At 32.9% G+C, this 25989-nt stretch overlaps 3 protein-coding genes across 8 annotated transcripts in view; all 3 read left to right on the top strand.

The window, feature by feature from the left end:
• Positions 1–9061, top strand: part of LOC144855681 (voltage-dependent L-type calcium channel subunit alpha-1D-like) — an 85629-nt gene extending 76568 nt beyond the window's left edge. For 5 of the 6 annotated variants that reach the window (XM_078713597.1, XM_078713598.1, XM_078713594.1 and 2 more), the window contains 5 exons: positions 10–30; positions 954–1145; positions 4474–4855; positions 4988–5317; positions 7576–9061. In XM_078713597.1, coding sequence (XP_078569723.1) covers positions 10–30; positions 954–1145; positions 4474–4855; positions 4988–5317; positions 7576–7884 — 1234 coding nt within the window. In that variant the 3' untranslated portion in view covers positions 7885–9061. The remainder of the gene's footprint in view (positions 1–9; positions 31–953; positions 1146–4473; positions 4856–4987; positions 5318–7575) is intronic. The other variant, XM_078713595.1, reaches the window with a different exon arrangement.
• A 4188-nt stretch (positions 9062–13249) lies between these two features.
• LOC144855907 (MTRF1L release factor glutamine methyltransferase-like) lies at positions 13250–16905 on the top strand. Its single transcript, XM_078713863.1, has 9 exons — positions 13250–13276; positions 13703–14046; positions 14224–14309; positions 14510–14603; positions 14703–14825; positions 14929–14993; positions 15151–15306; positions 15531–15740; positions 15839–16905. Exons 2-9 carry the CDS (start codon positions 13750–13752, stop codon positions 15870–15872), a joined length of 1065 nt encoding a protein of 354 aa, XP_078569989.1. The 5' UTR covers positions 13250–13276; positions 13703–13749; the 3' UTR covers positions 15873–16905.
• A 1859-nt stretch (positions 16906–18764) lies between these two features.
• Positions 18765–25850, top strand: LOC144855696 (uncharacterized). Its single transcript, XM_078713614.1, has 5 exons — positions 18765–19103; positions 19648–22291; positions 23063–23208; positions 24107–24248; positions 24336–25850. Exons 2-5 carry the CDS (start codon positions 19670–19672, stop codon positions 24540–24542), a joined length of 3117 nt encoding a protein of 1038 aa, XP_078569740.1. The 5' UTR covers positions 18765–19103; positions 19648–19669; the 3' UTR covers positions 24543–25850.
• The last annotated feature ends 139 nt before the right edge of the window (positions 25851–25989 follow it).

Genomic DNA, 25989 nt, shown 5'->3' with positions numbered 1-25989 from the left:
TTGGAGCAGTCTTCGGGACATTTTTCAGCGGTATGTTTTTATTCGTCATGCATCAAGCTGAATGCAATGCATGAAATAAGCTGTTTACATACAGTGTTTTACCTTTGTATAGTCACATTCAGTCTGCAGGGCACTAAATGACCAAAATATTACTTTTGTTGTATCATGCTCAGAGTTATTTGGGATTTCATTTGAGCTACATTCACAATGTTCATCATGACTGCCATAATGCTATTTATTATTTTGTAATTCACATACAGTTAATTAATTTATGTAAATATTTAAATATTTGGCTAATTTATGTCATTAATTTGTGTTTTCAATTCTGCATGTGTGAGGACAGGTTCAAGGATGTAATAATTCAATACCTCTTCATTTGAGGAATTCTGAGAAAAAATAATTAAATTTGTTGTTAATGTTTTTTTTTCTTATTAACTCTGCATGTCACTTTTCTTTTTGGTGCACACTGATTATTGAAATATTCACAGAATTCCACCAGAGTATATTTAAGTATGGATCTAAGTAATGTAGTATTTGTTAGAACATCTAATTGTCCATTGTTGTCCACTTTAAGTCAATGCAATAAAGTGCTCATTGACTGTAAGTGATACTCAAAAGTTTTGTCAATATTAAGGAATCGATTCCTTATAATTCCCCACAATCCCATGGGATTGTTATCGCATCGCTGTGTATGTGAGCACAAGGTCTGTGGGTAATCATGGAGAATGAGTATATATTCCATGTTATGATAAGCATTACTGTACTTGGATATGTTGTATTCTCATAGTTATGTTTGTAAAATAATAACAATTTTAACAATTGTGTAAGTGTATTATGAAAGTGTCTTATGTGCATATTGAATTATTTTTTTATTTTCATCAGTAGAATAATAACAACATTTTCTGTTAATAATAAATTAAAAGGTTTATAACACATTGTTATTTTTAAAATAGTATACCGGCTGAAGAAGAAGCAGAACCGTTAATGTCCAAGGAAGAAGATGACAGAACTCCTTCACCAGAACTTCCACAACGAACAGAAAGTTGTTTCATTGATGAGAGGGCGGTGTCTCCTGTAGAGGAAGAAGATGACATGGAGTGTCGTCCATTGGTATTGCACCGAGGAAACATGTTCAGGGATCTCAGGTTTGCTTGTTTATTTTATTCTCAATTCAGCCAGAATTTTTTCATAGAAGTTTTATCTCTAGATATTTTATTTCCAACTTTTAGCTGAATCTCGATTTGAAATATTTTTCATGAAGAATAAAAAAGTTGTCTTTCTACTGACAAAAAAGTGACAATAAAAATGTGCAATTTCCTACATTTTGTTTTTTAACTAAATAACCCCATTTTTACTGAAACTTTATTTTATTATATTAAAAAAAACACTATTAATGTGTTTATTATAATGTATATGACCGTGTTCTATAGATACAATTTTACCAATAAGTATTGTATAACAACATAGCAATTGATGTTGTGGTTGACTAATTATTACAGTAGTTCTGTATAATGTGTTGAAATGTTACATCATAAACCAAAGATTGCCGTCTCGTAAATTATCAACAAATAGCAAGGAAGTGAAATAGTTTTGTATCATAGATGTTTTTATATAAAGGTGATCATTTTTGAAAATCCTGTTCCTCTGATCTGATGATATTTTGTTGTAATGACATTATTTAACCTTTGTCATTTTTGTATAATAATGAACAAATATTGTTCTGTAATCAATTTTTATTATGACTAAACTTTAATTTCAAAGCCCAGATGTCTTGATGTTTACAATACTATAATTTTACATTAAAAGTATCTAGGAGACAGCATGCGTAACTGATAACTTTATTTGTACATTATTTTTATTACTACTCATAAAATATCTAATAAGAATAGTTATATTGACTTTCAAGACACCAATATCCTCATTAAAATTTGGATTATACGGAAAAATATTGGAAATTTTTATATTGACTCTAGACACTGGTATTTACTTGGTTTAAATAAGGCATTGACTGAAAAATGAATTAATTGAGTAAATTATTTCACCACAGTAAGTTCTAGTAAGTAAGGTAAGTGACTATGTAATATAAGTAACTATCTAGTATTAGTCTTAGATGTTTTATTAACTATTTAAGATTGTAATGATTAGAGGTCTTCACAACAAGTAAAGTCATACTGTCTGCTCCTAGTCTTCTTTTAAAAGCATTTTATAAGACTGTCTATATTTTTACACCTTTTTTGAGACCTTGACAAAATGTGCCAATGCATTGATTCTATACTCAATAATGCTTTTACTTTTCTTTGAAATAATCTTTATATAAATATTATTCATGTAGACATTTGTTATTATGTGTAAGTTTGTTCTATTAATATCATTAACTTGTATAATGATCATTCACTATAGTATTCATTGCCTCGGCAATTATTAGTATTACAATTTCTTTAATGTCCAATTGAAAGTAATCAGGCATAGAGGTATAGATTGATATGCGTGACCGATCATGCGTGATTACACTTGACACCAAACGTATGCAGAATATACTGAGAACTTTAAAGCAGAATCACTTTGATACACACACATATTAGTATCAGATACTATAACACGATTTAAAGCAAACAGATGATTTTTATATCGTTTCCAGTTTGTAATCATCAAAATGAATGCTTATGAGAGTTCTTTTTCTGATATGTTTCGGAGGACAGTTCTTGTTGAATTTGTGTCACAATTTGGATCATAGAGATGTACTAACAGTTGCCTGTGATAATTTGTATTGACTAGTAGTTAGGCAGATTTTATACTAAGTATCAACGTTGAGTTACTACAACATAATACAGACATTGTTTAATTCAGAATTTAGACATTGGTGTTCCAATACCATGGAGGACATTCCAGATGGAGTACTTGTAAGTGAACTTAGAAATGCTTTGCAGAATTTTACCAAGTCAATACTATTTTTGGAGAAAGAAGTTGAATTTTTACGTATGACTGTTTCTAAAACAGAGCGTGAAATGCGAGGGCGCTGTCTGGAATTGGAACACCATCTAGAGCAGTGGTTATGGATGATGTCCGAGGAGACTTTAGTGTTTGTTGGCCTTGAAATCAATGATGACGGAATGGACATTGAAGACACCCAGACAGTTATTATACATTTTATTCACAAATACTTAAGTTTAGATCTGCAAATAAGTGAGTTGAAGCGTGCATCCAGAATGCTAACATCTACAATTCACCCACCGCCAATTCTGGTACAGTTTAAATGTGTGGAAGTCCAAGGTCTTGTGTTTATGGCTGCAGCAGATTTGAACCACCCCATTTACAAAGTATTACATGTACCGGGAAAAATATGCCAGAATTGCATTAAGGAATCTGAGGTTAATGGATTTGGAACCGACTCGGTTGACGATGTGGAAGAAAATGATTCAGGGCTAACACAAGATATCAATTCAGAGGATGAAGATATCTCAATAAATAAAATTGATAGTTCTGGTGACCTGAGAGTAGAGAGCAGCAAGCCTAAATGGACCGGATACCCAACTAGTGACCGCACAGTGGAAAGTAGCAAGCCTAAATGGAAAGGATACCCAACTGGTGACTTCACAGCAGAGAGCAGCAAGCCTAAATGGACCGGATACCCAACTAGTGACCGCACAGTGGAAAGTAGCAAGCCTAAATGGACCGGATACCCAAAACTTAGTAGGAACATGATTATGGATAAGTCTGATCTTTCACATAGCTGTACTTGGCCATCAATTAATAAGTCTAATGATGATGATGACATAAGTTGTAAAACAAATGAGGATTTATCAAATGAGGATTTATCAAATGATGGACACGATATTTTCAATTTCACATCAACTGAAACATTTCGCAGCACACATTCTCGCAAAAGTCGTTCGGGAACTTTTTTTCATAAATTTGTCAAGAAAGATACTTCGAAAAACATTCGTCATAAATCCTCTCTACAAAAGCATTGTGAATTGAAGCAGAAACAAAACAGAGAATCATTGTAAGTGTCTTGAATAAACACAGCGAATGATGCATTGTGATACATTACTTCTTTTATTTGGTTGATTTTGTTTCCTTGCATTCCATGATACACAACTATCCCTATAGATACAATAAGCATTCATTTGTAAGAATTATTGCTTGGAACTGATTTGATTATCAAGAGATAACAGCAGGCATAGAGTATTTCTGTGAACCAGACATTTTGCATTTGAAAAATCAATACCAAAGAAAATGATCTCCCACTAAACTAATCCTTTAGATTTGCCCTTTAAATGGTATAACATAAAGGTTATAAATGATGCCTTTTATAAACAATATTCAGGCTATTCATTGGTTTTGTTATAATTACCTTTAAGACAAAGGTTTGTTATTGTTTTCTTGACATTAGAAAGTAACATTCAATAATAACATAAATTCAATAATAATACTTTTTATTTCAATAACATTTTTTATTTTGTATAATTTCAGAGGAGGAATTTCTCCAAGTATATCACCACCTTGTAACTATGCCGACAGTTCAACAGACACGGCAACACCATCAGCAACATCACCTTTACTGTCTGTCCAAGATTCAGTGACCCCATCCCCTGAACCCTCACCTTTACCATCTCCAGAGCCTTCTCCTGTGTTATCACGGAGGTCACTGACCCCTAGTCACCTTTCCGCAGGAGGAGCGAATCCAACAGCTACCCTGAACAATACAAGTCTTCCTGCTGATAACACAAGTCTTATTAGTACTGATAGTGATTCTTCATCCAAGAAAGGTGGACTTTTAGGCTGTGCTGGTAAAGTTGATGCACCAATGTTTCAACGTAAGGCATCTATGCCTGTGAATTTACCACAAAACCAGGTACAGCATTATTTGCCAATAATGACGATAGAGATAAAGAATAAGAATATTAAAATATTAAATATAAGACGATTAATACCAAGATAAATATCTTTAATAAGATAATAAAGACATCTTTTTATTTCCATGCAGGCAATGGCTGTAGCTGGAACAGCATCAGGTGGACGACCAAAAAGTGAATCTAGTCATATATGGAGGACACCACCCTCGTCTCCAGGCCGAGTCCGGGCTTCTTTCCACACTCCAGTGCCTCGTCCTAGTAGTGCTAATTTACATGGTAACAACTCCCCTAAGAGAAGGCAGAATTTCCGTCATTCTGTTGGTTGTCTTGACATGGCCCAAGACCCGTCGGATGCTTTCTACAGAGAACTGACTAAACCAAAGCCTCGAACCCCATTATTACGCAAATCTTCATCAAAGCCAGAGGCCATTCTAAGTAGTACAGAGAGTCTAGTAGCAAAGGTTAGCATCGAGAAATGACCGTGAACTACGGCAACATTTTGTTTTCTTATTTTAAACTTTTTAAAATCTTTGAAGAGTTTTCCATTTTGACTATTGATTGATTTGTTGAAAAACAGAGCTAAATGATTTGCATTCAAACTAAACTCAAATTTCCTTATATACCAGTTTTACCACCTCTGTATGAAAGAGGTATTACTCTCAATTTAATGTGTACATTATTCTTATATCAAATGCAGGACAATCTTGGAACTTGAGATATATTTATGGTTTTTATTGTGACTGGTTAGTAAAGGTTGTGAATTATATCGACACGATTTCTAAACCATTTTCACATTGATGTAGTGCAGTTGTTGATCAATACATTTGTTATTGCTTGTTGTTCATACTACTTTTAACTAATAATATTTATAAATGCAATTGAATATAATCCAATGTCACAAAAGTAGCATGTCATTACCCATTGCCCGTGACCTTTGTCCCTCCTCTTGGGTTGAGGCCTAATTTCTCAAGTATTTTAATATCTAATGGTACACCTCGCACCCTATCCCCATTTTGTCTCATCTCAAGTGTTGATTGTTGCAAACACAACATTAAAGACATCCTCAAGAGATTAGATACTGTGTTCATGTTCACAGTTGGGTAATAATGTTATAATAGGTAAAACATTATGGCACCAAGGATGGTATACATGGCCCTTGAGCATTCATGTGTAACATAATGTGAATTATGCCATACAGAGTAAAAAAAACCAACCCAAAATATTAAGTTTTACAGTAATTTAACTAATTTTTTCTAGAGACTAATATTGCAGTGTTGTTTACTTAGATGGGGTCTTGCATTAGGAGTGGACCTGCACTTTTAATTACTTTTTTTCAAGTTAAATATCATTTTGGATTTACATATTTGTAATTGAAAACTAGAAATATTGTATTGTTTGCATAGTAATATTTATCAAGGGAAATATATATTCAACAGAATCTGATGTGTGTATAGTTGTACACTAATGGAATTAGAAGTAATTAGACTTATCTATACTAATAAACTTTAAAATATAAGAGGTACCCACTTCTGTGTTGGGTAATTGGCCCATGGTTTCTTATTGCTCATTTTTTAATAAATAAATAAATAAATAAATAGTGATTGGAAAACATAAATCAAGAGCAGGGGGATTTTTAGAGATGTGTATCATGTGTTATTTTATTTATAAAAATCTGTAACCTTTTAAATTAAATTGGACAATAGGATTACACACTGCCTGATTAAACTTGCTTATATTGATTTCTCCAAAATATGTATATTTAATATTTTAATATTTTATTTTATATTAATATTTAATTGTTAATGTCTGGATAAGATATGGTGTCTATACTGTTCTTTTGAATACATAAATTATCAATGAAATCAAAATTATTTACATTTGGTTTTGTGCGACCAATCCATCTAGGCCAAACTGAAATTCAATCAAGTACAGCTTTTAAAATGATTTATTGCTGGCATTAATTAAATTTAGATTCTCATTATTGTTTTAGCAGTGATATTTTAATAGGTTAGCCAATGACAGTAAAAAAATCTCATAGTAATAGGTTGGCTTTTATATCCAGCCAATCACACCATGTGTGTAGAGTTTCTATAACAATTACAGCTTCCAAACTTTCCAACCAATAAGAGGTGTTAAAGGTCATAAAATACTCTTAGTAGGTTGGCTTGCAAGCTAGCCAATCAGAGCTTGTGGATAGGGTCCTATAGCAACTACAGTGTCCAAACTTTCACTCCAAGCTAGCCAATCAGAGCTTGTGGATAGGATTCCTATAGCAACTAGTGTCCAAACTTTCACTCCAAGCTAGCCAATCAGAGTTTGTGGATAGGAAAAAACTTCCCAACCAATCAAGAGTTAGTCAGAGTTATCAGTCATTTAGTGGATGAATAGGTAGGTAGTTGAATTGGAGTTTTTTTGGATTGCACCATGGAGTAAAGTTACTCCATGACTGCACAGATTTATTAACCATCACTCCAGGTTTTGATTGAACTAACATCACACTTGACAGTGTTCACTCATGCATGTTAATAATGTTTGATTGTTCACAGTATAAATTAAAGTTGGGTGGATGAGGTCGTGCTTTCATTATTTTGCCTTCCCTCTAAATTATTCAGGACAAGACATTTTTAAAAAGCATTTATTGATATATTGATTCTTAACTGAAATAAAATCTATATTGTTCAGTTCTGTACATAAAAGGCTTGTCACTTTTTTGTTTCAGACTTTATATGATGAAGGAATCGCACCATTAGTGGACCGAGATTTCATAAATATGTTTGAAAGAGAACTGGCCGAAGCATGTGAGCTTACTCAACAAGAGTTAGACAAAGCTGCTCATGAAATAATAAAAGACAAACAGACCGATACAAAACTGCCTTATTTTGATCACTTAGGTGGCTATGAATTACGGGATTATACGCAGCGTTCCCCGTCATCAACTGCACGAAGGAGAAGGCTAAATTCTGACTCGCCCGACGACAGTTCAAATGATGGACGAGACCCTGACACAGAATATGTAACAACTTTATAATGACTAGCCATTTACGTAATAATCTTTTCTAATTAGATGGCATACTCATCGTATGTTTTTGTTTTTGAAATTTTTGATCAGTAGAAAATATATGAATATCTTGAGGTAAATGAGAAGAAGGGACTGGCACATGTTGTGATCATGTGAGAGGTACTGTCATTTGCACACAGAGCAATTGCAAGTTTTTAATTTTAAGAAGCCTGTCTTTTACCCATGATTCCTTGCCAGATGCTTGCAAGTTGCCTAATTTGGTTAAGCTGAAGATTCTTAACATTTGCAGCACTGTGGAAGAACTTTGAACAAATATATATGTGTGTGTGTATTGATAATCTCATCTACTTTGCTGATTGGCTTTTGCTAAGGCTGTAGATTTGACAATGATTTTGCTACAAGAATTTACTTTGGCAGGTTTCCTGATGCATCTTTGGTTCACAAGTTTTTTCTCGGTTAGCTTAACTGGAAGCCTAATTTAGCTGGAAGCCTACTTTAGCTGGAAGCCTAATTTAGCTGGAAGCCTAATTTAGCTGGAAGCCTAATTTAGCTGGAAGCCTAATTTAGCTGGAAGCCTAATTTAGCTGGAAGCCTAATTTAGCTGGAAGCCACTAACGGGATTATTTGCTAAAATATTACCTTGTTGACAAGGTATATGATGAACCTAATTTTGAGCTATTTTTGTCTTGAAAGGTATTTAACAATCTTAAAAGAGGTCAAATTGCTATGTCATTATGCAGGTCATATGACATTATTTAATTTAAATAAATTGCATTATTTGCGATTTTGTTTCTAAATGTTTCTACGGTTTAATTGAATTGCAGAAAGTTTGTTTAATTATAAACTTATTTTTACAAGTATTAATTACTGTACTTAAACAAATGTAAGTACATATATACATATATATATATTTGACTGAAATTTAGATATTATAAATAACATTTTTATTACTATAGTAGACAGAGTATAGAAATATAGAACTATTTAATAGTAATGATTATATACATATTTGCAATATTATTCAATTTTCTGACAACTAATCTAGAATTCATCATAGTGTGTCACATGGGATAAACGTATACCTTAAAAGTGTTAACAATGATTTCAATGATGAATGTCATGCCTATTGTATACAACTGCCTGTACATCAAAAGGGAGATGAAACCTGTAGCCTATTGTATACAACTGCCTGTACATCAAAAGGGAGATGAAACCTGTAGCCTATTGTATACAACTGCCTGTACATCAAGAGGGAGATGAAACCTGTAGCCTATTGTATACAACTGCCTGTACATCAAAAGGGAGATGAAACCTGTAGCCTATTGTATACAACTGCCTGTACATCAAAAGGGAGATGAAACCTGTAGCCTATTGTATACAACTGCCTGTACATCAAAAGGGAGATGAAACCTGTAGCCTATTGTATACAACTGCCTGTACATCAAAAGGGAGATGAAACCTGTAGCCTATTGTATACAACTGCCTGTACATCAAAAGGGAGATGAAACCTGTAGCCTATTGTATACAACTGCCTGTACATCAAAAGGGAGATGAAACCTGTAGCCTATTGTATACAACTGCCTGTACATCAAAAGGGAGATGAAACCTGTAGCCTATTGTATACAACTGCCTGTACATCAAAAGGGAGATGAAACCTGTAGCCTATTGTATACAACTGCCTGTACATCAAAAGGGAGATGAAACCTGTAGCCTATTGTATACAACTGCCTATATATCAAAAGGGAGATGAAACCTGTAGCCTATTGTATACAACTGCCTGTACATCAAAAGGGAGATGAAACCTGTAGCCTATTGTATACAACTGCCTGTACATCAAAAGGGAGATGAAACCTGTAGCCTATTGTATACAACTGCCTGTACATCAAAAGGGAGATGAAACCTGTAGCCTATTGTATACAACTGCCTGTACATCAAAAGGGAGATGAAACCTGTAGCCTATTGTATACAACTGCCTGTATATCAAAAGGGAGATGAAACCTGTAGCCTATTGTATACAACTGCCTGTACATCAAAAGGGAGATGAAACCTGTAGCCTATTGTATACAACTGCCTGTACATCAAGAGGGAGATGAAACCTGTAGCCTATTGTATACAACTGCCTGTACATCAAAAGGGAGATGAAACCTGTAGCCTATTGTATACAACTGCCTGTACATCAAAAGGGAGATGAAACCTGTAGCCTATTGTATACAACTGCCTGTACATCAAAAGGGAGATGAAACCTGTAGCCTATTGTATACAACTGCCTGTACATCAAAAGGGAGATGAAACCTGTAGCCTATTGTATACAACTGCCTGTACATCAAAAGGGAGATGAAACCTGTAGCCTATTGTATACAACTGCCTGTACATCAAAAGGGAGATGAAACCTGTAGCCTATTGTATACAACTGCCTGTACATCAAAAGGGAGATGAAACCTGTAGCCTATTGTATACAACTGCCTGTATATCAAAAGGGAGATGAAACCTGTAGCCTATTGTATACAACTGCCTGTACATCAAAAGGGAGATGAAACCTGTAGCCTATTGTATACAACTGCCTGTACATCAAAAGGGAGATGAAACCTGTAGCCTATTGTATACAACTGCCTGTACATCAAAAGGGAGATGAAACCTGTAGCCTATTGTATACAACTGCCTATATATCAAAAGGGAGATGAAACCTGTAGCCTATTGTATACAACTGCCTGTATATCAAAAGGGAGATGAAACCTGTAACTTCTAAATATTTTAAGCATGCTAGAGTATACATGCTGCCTTTGATAACAAGGCTGGTAATTTAATTAAGGATTTAATGTAGCAACATACTAAGCCAAAATCACACTCTCAAAAATCTTTGTTGGATAACAAAAATGATTTATGAAGAGAGTCTAAAATTTAAAATTATGTTCAACATCTGAAATGTCACCTAGCAACTGTTTGCTGCAACATTAGCAACTCTGTGACAATTTTGCTAATTCTCATGAAAAGTAAACATAATGTAGCTTTTTTATTCATAAATCCCAAAATAATGCATTTTTATCAAGTTCTCTAACAATAATTTTATGATCAGATTCTTGCTTTTTGATTGTAATAATGTTAGTTAATGCACACGATTATCTTTGTTGAAAGCCAAAGTTTAAAAAGAAACAAGTTTTGTTAAAGACTTTTGTTTATATAAATAGTGTTAATTGAAAGGTTAAGTTATGCAAATTTTTATTTCACATATACTTATATTAATTTTCTAGAGATATTTTATAAAGAGTGCTCATTTATTTATTGTTTGCCTGTTTTCAGTTTCATAAGAGAATATTTTTCTTTGGTTTTTTAAAACAAGATCTATCTTTGGAAGTTGTACCTAAACATTTCTAACCATAAACTTGATTGTTGGAAAGATAAATAAAATTGGCTTGTATACCTTACCAGGTGCTAATGTCATTAACTTCCAAATTTATTTACAGTTAATATTTTCTGTCAGAATCATAATTATTTTATTTATTATTTATTTTGGGAAATGACAAACATTTAATTTTAAGCATAATAACTTCAATATTTATAGTATGCAATTTTGTTGTTAAAAATGAGAATGAATGGTAAACATTTTAACTGTTGCTTCAGTGTTTAGCTTCTGCTAGTGGTGCCTAGAACTATAAATTATTATTATTATTGTTATATTTATTATTATATTTCAACTGCTTTCTTCTATCTATCCAGTGGCAAGTCTTTCTTCTAATATTTTCTAATTGATTTAGGTAAATTTGGCTAATTTTACTAGCCTTAATAGAATGAAACATTTTTATAAATTGACTTGTACAAATTTATATTAAATTATGATTATAGTGTAATTATGAAAAGCTGTACATGGTCTCATCAGTGTAGGCTACACTAGGTCACTTATTCTATTACCTATTATAAATAGTTTATGGCACTTAATCCACTAAGATCTTGCTTAAACTATGGTAGCTGTTACTTAAACCATAGGTTAATATAAGTTACAATTTTTTGGTGAAGAATAATGATAAATACATTTTATAAAATATTTCTTACCTCAAATATAATGACCTAAACATTTTACGTAAATTTTCAGTCTGTATTTTAAATGTGTAATATTTATTTATAACATATAGCGTGCTCTTTCTGCATTAGAAAGACTAACCAGTAGTTAGAAATAGAAATCCACCTTGAACAGCATTTTGATATTTGTATTTTATTTAATTTGTTTCACATTTTGTAAGATATTATTCATTTCATGTTTACAAGGTGCTTATTATAAAAAGCAGCTAAAAATGATAGTTAACAGTAAATCATGTTTTAAGTAGCTGCTCCAAAAACTACCGGACTTAAGTCAGCAAAATGAATATTAAATACAGTTTTGTAATTGGTCCTGGGGTAAAATCTCATATATCAAATATCAGTCAGACATCATTATTTCATAAGTATTTGAAACTACTGTAATATTGTATGACAATTCTTTAAGATTGGTTTAACATCTTTTATTTTATTTCTAATGGAGCTTTACCATGTATTGTAACTTTAAAGCAGCCGACATCAAAAAGATCATTATAACATTATATATTTTCCAGAAACAATTTTGTGGGGTTAGTGGATCCTGTTTTCTATTACCACTGAAATAACTGGAGACCAGTTTAATAAAAGAAAGAATGTGGATTGTATGCAAAACAGTAAAAGTCCAACAGATAAAAATTGCTTTTTGTAAAAACACACAAGAATGATAATAATTTAAATTTTTCTCCCATAGCAAATGTCTACGCAAACTTGGTTATAGTTTTTTAGTGAAATGTCTTGTGTTGAGGTGATAGTAGAATATATACTTATTTAATGTACATCATCCATTGGACTGTTGTTAATAAATTATTATGTGATTAAGATTGAATACTAAACTGTGTACATGATTTCTATTTTTTATTTATTTATATGCATGTAGTAAACACAGGAAAATAACATTTAAAATGCCACTACAATCCATCATGATGGTACACTGGAGGTTGTAATGTGTTCCAAGATATAAAAACATTATTTTCCATGATTAAAACAATGGTAAGAGAATAGACAACTTACTCTTCAACTTAAGCATAAAAAAGAAAGAAATAAAAGTATGACGAATGAGGGCGTACTTTATTTTATGGAAGGCCATCTTTATTTGGAAATTTATAAACACATATGTGTAAATATTTCAATTTATATTTGAATATCTTTATATATTATGTATTTTATTATATATTTTGTTGTAAACTGTACTTAAATTATGCTATAAACAATGAATTACCGTAGGTTATTTATAGCTTGATTAATATATTTGTTTACGGGCGCTAACGGCGTCTCGTAATTTCGGTCACGCTTCGTCACATTCGCAGTAAACATGAGGGAATCCAAACATGAGGTGTGTAAAAATTGCTTATAAAAGTATAATTTTCTCGTTAAATACCATATTTTGCACGACGCAACATCAAGAAATGATCTTTCCAATATATTCTGAACGTGTGAATTGCATTAGGGTACGAGCTTACGCCACGGTGAAGGTGATTTTGACTGGACTACTGTCTGTAGTTAGGACTAGCTAGCTAGCTAGGCCTATGTATGTTCGTGTACATTGTGGAATATATTACGGGTAATCCATAATAGGCCCATAACCCTACTTTCTAATTCTAGGTGCGAAAGTGCAGTAGTACTGAGGAGGTGGGAAAGAATACAAAATGAGTATAGAAAAATGTAACAACACATAATCTGTGTATTCATACTGACAATGTAGTGGATAAATTCGTACAGTAATAATAAACAATACATATTTCTTTAATTATTATTTCAGAAGGATGAATGATCCAATTTTAAATTACTGATTAATCATTAGTAACCATGCAGAAACCATGCTTTAGTAGGACATTATGTAGACGCTGTTACTTTATATTCGGTCGTAGTAACCATAAAAATGTCTACCCTTCTACATTGTTGCTGGGTGGTGCTGATAATCGATTATTCAATTCTAACGAAAGTCATCCATGTACACCAAAGTCATTGATTCAACATTGGACAGCAATTTTAAAGAGTAAATTTGTTCCAGATTATGAACATGATGTTAAAGCCATTGTATTGCACGCACTCAAGAGGACAGCCAGTGACCATATCCTGGATGAAGGCATTCACAATAGAAATGTAATTATTAGAATGTTTGTACAATAGCAACCTCTACTGTCCCTGCTTCTACTGTACTATCTACTAAGGTACTGCTTTGACATACACATAGTACATACAATGCAACACCCAGTCCCCAACTATGGACACAAACAAAATTTAATTTGATTAGATAAGTCTGATTTGTATATTTTGTAGGTTTCTCTTCATGAGAAGTATGAACAGCTGATCTCTGTTGACTTGATATCTGAAATCAACAACTTATGCAACAAAAGGGCTAATAGGTAGGTTAAATACAAATAATAAAAATATATTTTTTGAAATAATAATACATACATTATAATTATACTGAACATACTTTTTGATAAATACAGCTACTGGTGATAAAATTATTTATATATATATATATATATAATTATTTAAAAAAAATAATACATAGGGTATAATATGCTGAACATACTTTTTGATAATTCTTGCTTACTAGGATGCCGCTACAGTACTTGATAGGTGAATGGGATTTCAGAGACTTGACGTTAAATATGGCGCCACCAGTGTTTATTCCTCGGCCAGAAACTGAGGTACGATTGTTTTTGCTGCTGCACCAGTTTGTGTTCTCTGTGACACTGTATACCAATGTGTATGATGTACTTAACATTTTATGTGTCACCCTGAATTAGGTTCTGGTTGACAAGATCAAAGATTACCAACTGACAAACATGAATAATGACAACATGAGTTTCTTAGAGATTGGTTGTGGTTCAGGAGCCATTTCATTGTCACTCTTACGAGAGTTTCCAAAGGTAAAGTTTAGTTTTTTTCATTTTGATTATAAAAATGTTTTTAAAAAGAAACCCTTCCAATTAGGCAATTTTTGGTGTTCTTTAATTTATTTTCAACTTCTAGGCATTCGCTGTCGCAATTGATTCTAGCAATGAAGCAGTCAAACTGACAATTGAAAATTGTAAGAGGTAAGTTTAAAATACAGTATTTATAACAATACAATGGTAATACAGTACATTGATGTTATCAGATACCACTGTGCTGATGTGTTACTAGAATTAAAGTTGCTGTTTTAAAGATACCTGTGTACTAATAGTTTACTTGAATTGAAATTATTGTTTTTAGATACCATTGTGATGATAGGTTACGTGTATACCAACATCGTCTTGGTACTACCTATCCAGAATTTCTTTTGTCACTTCCAAAATGTGATTTTATTGTCAGTAATCCTCCTTATATCTTCACTGGTGATATGGATAAGTTACAGCCAGAAATATCAAGGTAAATTATTTGATCATGAGCTCACTGGTATATTGCAAGAGTGTGGATAAAAACATTTCAGCATGATGTGTTGCATTTACTTGCTGTAGTTGATAGTAAATACATAAAATAATCATTGCTAATACATTTCAGCATGATGTGTTGCCTTTATTACTTGCTGTAGTTGATAGTAAATAAATAAAATAATCATTGCTAATACATTTCATTTCATTTTGTCCATCAAGATATGAAGACCATAGTGCTCTTGACGGTGGCATTGATGGTTTGGACGTAATCAAAAGAATTATACATTTGGCTAAGTTTGTACTTAAGCCATCAGGTATGATCTGGTTCGAGACTGATAGCAAACACCCGGAGATGATCAAGAACTTGTTAGAAAATCAGCCAAAAATGAATGTTAAATATATTACAAGTTTTACCGATTTTAATGAAAGGTAGGCATATATTATTGCTCTAATGTGATCAGTTTAGTTCTTAGTTTTTGTATTGAAAGATTTGTATATTGATTTTGTTTTTCTCTTTTTATCTTCAGACCTAGATTTGTGCAACTGTGCTATAAACCATGACAGCTTTTGCCAACTCTTAAAAGTCATCAATTTGGCTGCTCTAGCTTATCGCAAACATTGTATTATGTCCAGTGGCATAGATTAAGGGGCAGCTCAATTGGAACATAATGGAATAAAAATATAATATGAGTAATAATAAGCGTAAGGATAACATGTGTGACATGTGTATGCTAGCAAAACTCATTTCCTTAGTAACGCCTTTGATTAACCCATTATGGTACTGTGTTTAATCTTATGTGGAGGTGTCAGATGCACTTATGAAGTAATTATTCTGAAAGAGGAAAATCAATTTTAAAAGCATTTGCTTCACGGTTGAATGGTTAGTCAATGATTATGAGAGAAACCATCCCCTTTGTTCAAATGATTACCCTGCTGGTGTATAATACAATACAATACAATACAATTTAATGGATTCACTTGAGTAACAGTGGCACACGTTAGACAATACCTAACGGTGCATCCAAAACAAAATTAAAAAGAAAAAAGAGATCTAGTCTCACTGACAAAGTACAAATTAAAAGCAATTAATATACAGTTAAAAACAAAAAAAAAACAATTTAAACATTATTTGCAGGGTTATTTAAAATTTCAGTTCGTTTTTTCCAAGAGTCTTTTAAATAAATCTTACAAAACTTGTCAAAAATTGAACCAAGTGTGGCATTCTCAGAAAATAAATCATCAAGTAAATAGTGAAGTTTTAGGTCAGCAGAACAATTTGTAAATATGTCCCAGTACTCTTGTAGATTGTTTTCATATAAAGAATTTTTAATTTCATCAAACACCTTATACCTAATATTATTTAATCCAGGACATTCTAAAAGGAAATGTTTAATATTTTCAATTGACCCATTAATACATAATTTACAACAACCATTGAAATTCTCGTGCCAACCAATCTTTCTTCCTTCAAGATCCAAACAGTTAGACCTAGCTTTAAATTTTAAATTTACTCCTTTGAAGTCAATTTTGTCATCCAAGTATTTTTCGAATGATGGTTTATCTTTATACATTAAATAATTGTTTAATGTTGATTTCTTTTGGGCTCTTTCGAACCATTCTCGATCATCATTATTGCAATTTACTGGCATAAAATTTAACGAAAGGTCAACTGATGGATCTATATTAAAATAATTACACAAATCGTATTTTGAAAGTAGGCATCGAATATGGCTTAGCCACTTCCATTTCAGGTTATTTTGATTTTGCATGATTGCTTTGAAGAGTAGACGTGGCCACCTATCATCATCTAAGTTCTTCAACCGTTGGAAATATTTTATTCTAAAGTTGTTATGTATAGTGGCAAGTGAGTACCATCCTAGGTCACCATAGAGAGCTTCTTTAGCTGTATTTCTAGGTGCTTTTAGAATTATCCTTGCCATTTGATACTGAAGGTTTTCTATTTTTTCAGATTTCCCTCCACTTAACCAAACGGAGCATCCATAATTGATAGTGGGCAGGCCAATCACTCTCCAAAGCAAATCACCAAAATACACTCTATTAAAATCATCTTGGTTGTAAATTATAGATTTTATGTATGCAATTATCCTATTACCTTTCATTAGGACTTCCTCAACATGTTGTGAATCGGTGTTAACGTTAGAGATGTAGATCCCAAGATATTTATAAGAATTAGTTTCCGTAATGTAGTGGTTTCCTAATTTCCACTTTTTATATTTGTTTGTCCGTTGTCCGGTGATGAGGACATTGGATTTGTTAAAATTAAAAGCAAGCTTCCACTTTCTGGAAAATTCACTTGCTGTTTGGAGAAGAAGGTTCAATTCTCTTTCGTCATCACCGATTAACACTACATCGTCAGCCCAAAAGAGAGCTCCAATTCTAACATCAAATATGTTTACTCCAAGGTCTTTGGTACGTATCATTGTTCTAAGTTCATTTATGAAGATGGAAAATAAAATTGGGGATAGTGAACACCCTTGTTTTACACCTTCTTCAATGTTAAAAAAGTCAGTTTCAATATCACCAAACCTAACTTTACCTTTTACATTCATATAAAGATTCTTAATAATTTCTAGCATATTACCCCTAATACCTATTCTCTTAACAGCTGAAAAAAGTCCATCTCTCCAAACAGTGTCAAATGCTTTCTTAAAATCCAAAAAAGCGAGAAATGTTTTTTTCCCTTCTGATTGTCTTGCACTTATAATGCTCTTAAGTGTGAAGATGTGATCTTCACATCTTCTTTCTGCTCTAAAACCACCCTGAACTTCGCTCAAGAGGTTGAATTCTTCAATGAAGTTTGACACTGTTTGGGAGATGATACGGTTATAAACTTTAGCAACACATGAGTTAAGCGTTATACCCCTGTAGTTGTTTAGATCTCTAGGATCACCTTTTTTTAAGAGCGGAATTATTATTATGTAAGCAGTTGTTTACAGTAAACAAATCATGTCTATCAATTATCTTGTATAAACTGATAATATGAGCAGCTTAGTCTGACTTCTAGACTTGACTTGACTTGAACGAACAATGGTGGATGGGTGGTGGTGATGGTGCTATGTAAAAAGAAATAGTAAGATAGACTTGGGCCAAGAAGCAGCTGTTTTTCAGCCTTCATTGTAATTTATATAAAAATTATTATTCTTATTAAAGTAATAAAAAGAGAAACATATTGGAATGCGAGTCTTTGTCCTCTTGATGAGGTTGTTATCGATCGTTATGAATATCTAACTCATCTTCAATGCAAATTTATGTTCACATTTATCAATCAATGTAATTTAGATTTATATTTTCTACTCATTAAAATTTTAAAATAAAATCATGATTGTGACGTTTTTAATCAATAACGCGTTACAGTGTCACACAGTTGACGCGAATTACTTCAACATCAATCAATAGAGGGCGATCATCGATGAAAACAACAGAACGCGCGAGATCAACCACAAAAAGAGAAGTGTGTTGTTGTTTCTCAGAATAAAACAATTGGATTTACTTCATCTTTTAAGTATATTTCATTGGTAATGTAGGCATTTATGAATTAAATATTTAAGAAGAATTAAGTGTATAGTAACTGCGCTAAAGATCTATACATTTGAGGAGAGAATTTGATGGTTTCAGTAGCGATAGTGTTTCCGTGTCTAGGCCAATGTAGACACTTTGTTTTTCCTGTCAACCCCGCCTTGTCAGCAGCGGAGCGGAAGTCTATTCACATACAAACAACGACGATATCTCGTTTGCATGCCGATCGGCGGTGGTATATACAACAATACAATGGTTGGTACAGTATTTGAACTCTTTATATTAGTGAAATATTATGTTGCTAACTAACTTTATCTAAATTTCGTTAGCTTCCACCATACATCATATAGAGGAAGAGTATCAATAATAATAATAATTAATTAAAGTAGTATTTTTAGTAGTAGTTTTTAGTTGTAGTTTTTAGTTTAGTACAAAAAAGGCCAAAAACCAGCTGTCTGTAGTGTAGAACTAGAATAAAAGAGTCAAATTTCCTTGTGTACAGTCACGGAGTGAGTTGTAAATTCTAAGGTAGACATATTATTATTAGGCCTAGATGATGATATATTAGACTGGCAGTATTAAAACGTATGTAATGATAAATTGATAATCAACGATGCAGTCATATTTATTTTAATTTTTTTATCAGTTTGTGGATGATCAATTTATTTCTAACAAGATGCAAATTTTTGATTTAAAAAAAAAACTCAATGCTGCATTTATTGATTGTTTGGAACTGCAATTTAAATATGATGTCACAGTCATAGAATTTACTAAGATTTGTTTTTTTTTTAATTTAAAGAATTGAATTGAATTCCTTCAAAATGAGCCGCTTTGGAGTACCAGTTTTTCCATCAAGTAGGGACACTCCATCTCAGGGATACAGTGGTCATATTCAAGAACATGTTCCAGATGAGTTACCACTTCCACCATACTCTACAAATGACAGGGGAATATATAGACCAACTCACGATAATAGATCTAGTTACAATAACAGATCTTATTATGATATGGACAATTCTGTGCAGCGACAAACAGCCAATCAGCAATCGTCTAAACTTGGTAATTATCAATCAAACCAACAAACACCAAGCAATGTTCATAACCATGTACCACCACCAAGTTACCATTCACCAAAAAACTTCAACAGCCAGAGAATAAGACCTGAAGCAGTCAATGAAATCCGAAATCATAGAATTAGCCAAGCTGCATCTAATCTCCAATCACCAACTGAAGATAGTGCCAAACAAAGAATGAATTATGGAGCTGCTGATAACAACCTGCATTCACCTACTAAATTTAGTAACCAGAAAGTAAACCATGGATCAACTCTTCAATCAACAGTTGGACTTGGGAATCAAAGGATTTACCATTCAGATTCTGCTGGTATTGATTATGGACCGACAAATTACTATCAATCCAAAAATAAATTTGAAAATCCAAAATTTAATCAGCATTCGCCAACTCAAAGCGGTAGGATTAATTTGGATGAACCCACCAAAACCTTGGTTGATGACAGTAGGATTAGCTATGCAATGTCAGGCAATGCTTATGCTCCAGCTGATGTCCATGGGATTAACCATGCAATGGCAGGTAATCCTCAATCTCTAGCTTATGCTAGTAACCATGGGATTAGCCAGGCAATGGCAGGTAATGCTCAATCTCCAGCTTATTCTAGTAACCATGGGATTAGCCAGGCAATGGCAGGTAATACTCATTCTCCAAATGAGGTTAGCAACCACAGGATTAGCCATATGATGGCAGCTAATCCTCAATCTCTATCTGATGTCAGTAACCACAGGATTAACCATACAATAGCAGCAAATCCTCAATCTCTATCTGATGTCGGTAACCATAGGATTAGGAATGCTCCAGCTTATGCAAGTAACCATGGGATTAGAGATACAATGCCAGGTAATGATCATTCTCCAAACGAGGTTGGTAACCATAGGATTAGCCATACAATTGGAGCCACTGACCATTCTCCAAACGAGGTTGGTAACCGCAAGATTGGTCACACACCAGCAACTAGCCACCAATCATCAAAAAAGTTTGGGAGTCAGAAAAAGATAAATGGATATGCAGATAATCTCCAATCTCCTGGTGAGGTTGGTAAACATGTAAAAAACCAGGCAGCTATTGCAACCCATATACCAGAGCAAGTTGCGAATAATATGGATGCAGACGTAACCCATCACACAAAACCAAGAATACCGCCACAAGACACCCACCCATTTAGACTTCATAGGTCTTTACCTTTAAATGACACTGAAAGTACGCACTTGTTTACATTTTTGCTAAATTTGAACAATATAGATGGTCTACGAGAAACACCAGTAAGATCGTCAGTTGCTTCGTACCAAGGCCATAAATGGTATCTGACAACTGGCGTGTATGCAAACGATAATGGCGTGGAATTTCTAGGTGTATTCCTTTATTGGTTAACGACTCAGAACCATAATGCGGGTGGTAATGAAGTAGAGATTAAGTGCCGAACAGATTATCGTATTATTGTTCGTAACGTCATTAATCCCGCAGAAAGTAAAATATCTGAAGGTGCTCAGATGGAGTACAGCCCTTCCATGACAACAGGATGGGGGAAGCGTGAATTAATAACGTTACACGAACTCTGTTGTCGTGGGAATGGTTTTATAAATGAACCAGGGAGCTTAGTTATCGTTGAGTTAGCGATGAAGTCTTGTACAACTACTTTTGAACATCGCATAGATGTTTCACATCTCGGCACACAAACATTTCAGGATCAGAGTCAATATCCTGCTCATTTCACCCCAAATTTTGCGCTTGGTGCTTACGAGTTCTATTTATCTGTTTACCCACGCGGTGATAGAGATAAAGCCAGAAATTGCGTGTCGATGTATCTCCATCGTTATTCAAGTTCCTCTGATCTTTTAGGCTGCAGAGTAAGATTTCGTTTCTTTGTTGGGAAGCGTGTTTCGCCGTCAAACGGTGCCTCATTTGATTACGTTTTCAAAGAAAACAAAGGATACGGTAAATACAAAGCATTTGAACCGCTTACTAATACTGATTTTATGAACCGGTCATCAATTTTGACTATTGGTGTAGATATTGTATCGATTACACCCCTTGCTCAAGTGGAAGTACCTTTAGTTACAAGAGGTTATTACCATACCGACAACTTTGTGTTTGATGAGGTAGTCTTCCCTGACCATCTTTTCAACTATTGGAAGCTGTCTGTAGATAACAGCAATGCAATGCTTCAATTAAAGTTTGATACAGAGGATAAGGAAATGCTGCAAACTACAGACAAGAGTTGCACCAAATTTTTACAATGGAGAGCGTTTGTCATTTCACGTAAAGATAAAAAGAAAAGTAAAGCAGTGCTGGCATGCCCTTTGACCTCATTCTTTTCAAGACATCTTTTTGATACTGAAATCACCATGTCTACACAGATTCCATTGCAAGCTGTAAGTATTATCAGTTTTTTTAATCATTAGTTTTAAATTAACTATGACTTGTCAGAATCAATGGAAATTTATAATCAATGTCTGCTTTAATAAATGAAACATACAACAGCACTATTGAAGGAAACAAAGTGCATACTATAGTATTTTGTTTTATAAAGCATAACCTAAATGGTGTACTAGTATTGCCAATTAAACTGTTCACAAAGGAGTAGTATAAAGCAAAGGTCAAATCAAGGTCAAATCACCAAACATTCAAGTCAAATTAATTGAATTTGCTTCCTGATTGAGTAGTATAGCATGTAAATCCCTGGATATTTATGGAATGTGTCTTTAGAGAGAACCATCATATCAATATTTTTTTTTCAGAGAGTTGATTAGAATTACGGTATTTATTGTTTTTTGGCTTGTAAAAAGAGCAATGATAGATGATAGAACACTTGTGTTGTTCAGTACTACTGTATAATAAGTTATAGAAAAATTAAACTTACAGTGAGGTACTGTACTGGAGCTGATATGTCTGTCAATATATAATTGATTACATACTGTTTGTATCTTCAACTAATTAAATACACACCTGACAGATAATAAAACTTAATTATAGACATTATCAGCTGTGTTGTCATAAATAGCATATTCTTTGCATTTTAACTTGGGGGGGGGGGCGGTGTTTGTAAAGTTGTATAATGAAAGTTGTAATGATATTCAAAGTCTCAATTATTAAAAGAATATATTTAAGAACAAATTACTTATATTTCTATTTGAATTTCTTAGGCCAAGGAATTAAATGGTGATTATTGCACCAAGCAAGAGCCTTCTTTGCTAATTCGAATTGAGATATTGGATTTACAAGATTTGCCAGAGGCAGTACATGAACAACCTATACTTCACTTTGAACGGATACAGCTTTATCATATGAGGTAGGTTCACATCAAAGTTATTGGCACATCATAATAATATCTCCCATTTTAGATTAATAACTTACCATTCTAGTCAGTAATGTTATTGATTCATTCTATTTTATGCTTGGAAGTTGCCAGGATTGCATCATAATTTGTGGAAATTAAATGTCAAGTATAATTTTTCAGTGCAGAATTTCATCCCAATTTAACTAGTACAGTATACAGAGTAAGGTTTTTTAACAGAGCGCCATAGTAAATTTACATTTACTGAAACTCAGATTTGTCGGCTGGCTTTCGTCATTAATATCAAATGGTAAAGAAAGATCAAAATAGGTCTGTAGAGTAAAACAAGAATATGTTCTTTTCAGTCGTGCTTCAGTGAGTTTTCCTAATGAACAGAATTAATGAAACAATACAACTCTGTATGCAAACATCGATCTAGCGTGACTAAATGCAAATTGTGAGGTTACATTTAGGGAATTTACAGTGCTAACATATTATTTACTAGATTTATTGAAACTATAGATTAATTTATGTTTTATTTCTGAAGAATTTTCCTTTTTTGCAAAGCCTCATGGGATATTATTGGGAGAAATTTGATAGAATGGCTGGGTTTAGGTTACAATATTTAAGTGTGGCAAATGATTGTAACCAGTAGATGTATTGTTTACACTGTGTATTAGTTGTGTATGTTGTATGCACACATTATGGTAATTCATTCATAATATTCATCTTCTTGATTTTGGTGAATTTCTAATGAATATTCCCAGAATCCTGTTGTATAGTGCAGACTTAGGTCATGTGTTGCGTACTTAGGTCATGTGTTGCTTACTTACCATTGTTGCATTGACTAAACTGACCCAAAGTAGCCATTCTTCCATCATAATAAAATAAACTAAACTTTTTTTAATTTTAGGGATGGTTTTCGCCGATGCATGAAAGTACAAAATAGATTAGAGGCACAGATAGAAGAATTAAAGAAAAAAATGAATGAACTACTTCAAGAAAGGAGAGTTGGTAAAGAAGAAGCATTCCAACACTTGCAAGCAATTCTTCAGGTAGCTACAGTATTGTACAGATCTCTTACAATACTAAATACTGAAATGTAACCTATTTAATTAAAAATGACACTATTCATTTTTCAGATGCATGAAAACGCAGTGAATGCAACGTCACCAACAGCACTACCTCACAGTCTTGAAGTGCCATCAGAAGCTAGCGAGCCACTCTCAGACTCAATTGATGGTAATTTAAATAACATGTCATGGTTACCACCCCCTTTTGTCAGCCAACATGTTCCTGAAACAATTGAAGCAGATCCACATGCAGGGATAATGCAAACTGATTTATAAAATAACATGACAATTTATATGTACAAAATAGTGACAAGGATGTCATGAATGATTTGTTTTATTATCATCTGGAATTGGATGATTTTAAGGTAGTAATTGAGGGCTGTCAACAGCAACTGGCTGGGGTATAGACAATAGCAGACAATAAGGGGGTTAGGGTAAAAGATGATAAAAGACACTATTTTGAGTGTCGTCATATCTTCTCTTTTTATCTTTAGTGTTCATGTATATAATCAATTATTATAATTCAGGATATTATGCCTTGCTTTCAAATACAATAAAATATATACAGTATATACGCTAAACCAAATAAGATACCCTTTCTACATTAAAAAGAAGTTACAGGGTTATCATTTATATACTATTTATGAATTCAAACAATAATGCTTTTCATGATTTTGGTTTGTATGTACCAAATTCAAAGTCATGTTAATTTTAGTTATATTGTATGATGTGCCTTGATATACTAAGAAGAGTAGTGATAACCTGCAATGATGGTTTGACATGACATATTGTAGATACAGTAGTGGATTCTGTATATAAACTGTATATTATATTTAATAATAATCTTATTATGTTGCCTTTGACTATTTTATCTTGACACCTTGCTTTTATTCCGTCTGTAATTCAGTGTTTATTTGGTCGTCAGCTGAATTTCAGTTTAGTATGAACTTAATGGAATTGATAAAATAATATATAATTCATTCTAGTGTGAACTGAGTATTATGAAAATATAAATATTGATCAAATGTTTAGATAATGTAGACATTTTAACTAAAACTTCCTTAAGTCATTCAATTTTATATTCTTGAATTAAATTTGTATAGGTGGTAACTACATACAAAAACAAATACCCTGATAAATATTTTTACAAATACCTCCTCCTAATCCTGGTCCAAGTACCTTTAAACTAATTTCAGAACCCTTAAACTAATTTCAGAACCCATTTTTTTTTTCAAAAACACCATATGTAACCTTATTTATTTTTCAAATTATCTCAGTCAAAACGGCAGTAACATTATCATGAGTAATTGTAATCAATAGTGATCTTGCCTCCACAACATTTTGATTCAACAAATTAATTATATTTTGGTAAAGAACTGTAATTAAATTGTTTATAGGTGAACTAGCCCAGCTACTTATGTGTGGGTAGTGTTTCAGTCTCCTGAGGTCTGTGTGTGTATGGTTTTTTTTGTAGTATATAAGATATACAAATATAAAAATACAATTGAATAGTATTTTAACATACTGATCCTTTACCTTTGCTAACTTTGGGTATAATAAAATAAATAGGAAATGTTCTTTGTATTTATTCTTTACAGTCTTGTTTATTCTAAGTACTAGAGTAGTGTTCAATGGCACCAGTTGCTTAAGTGTACAACATTTGATGACAACTTTTAATTTGATGCGTGAATTTTTTTATATAGCGCCCTCCGATTTGTTGCTT

This window comes from Antedon bifida, chromosome 11 (assembly GCF_963402885.1).
Source record: "Antedon bifida chromosome 11, ecAntBifi1.1, whole genome shotgun sequence".
Taxonomy (NCBI): Eukaryota; Metazoa; Echinodermata; class Crinoidea; order Comatulida; family Antedonidae; genus Antedon; species Antedon bifida.
The sequence above is the reverse complement of the archived record's forward strand: the minus strand, read 5'-3'. Positions and strand labels throughout refer to the sequence as shown.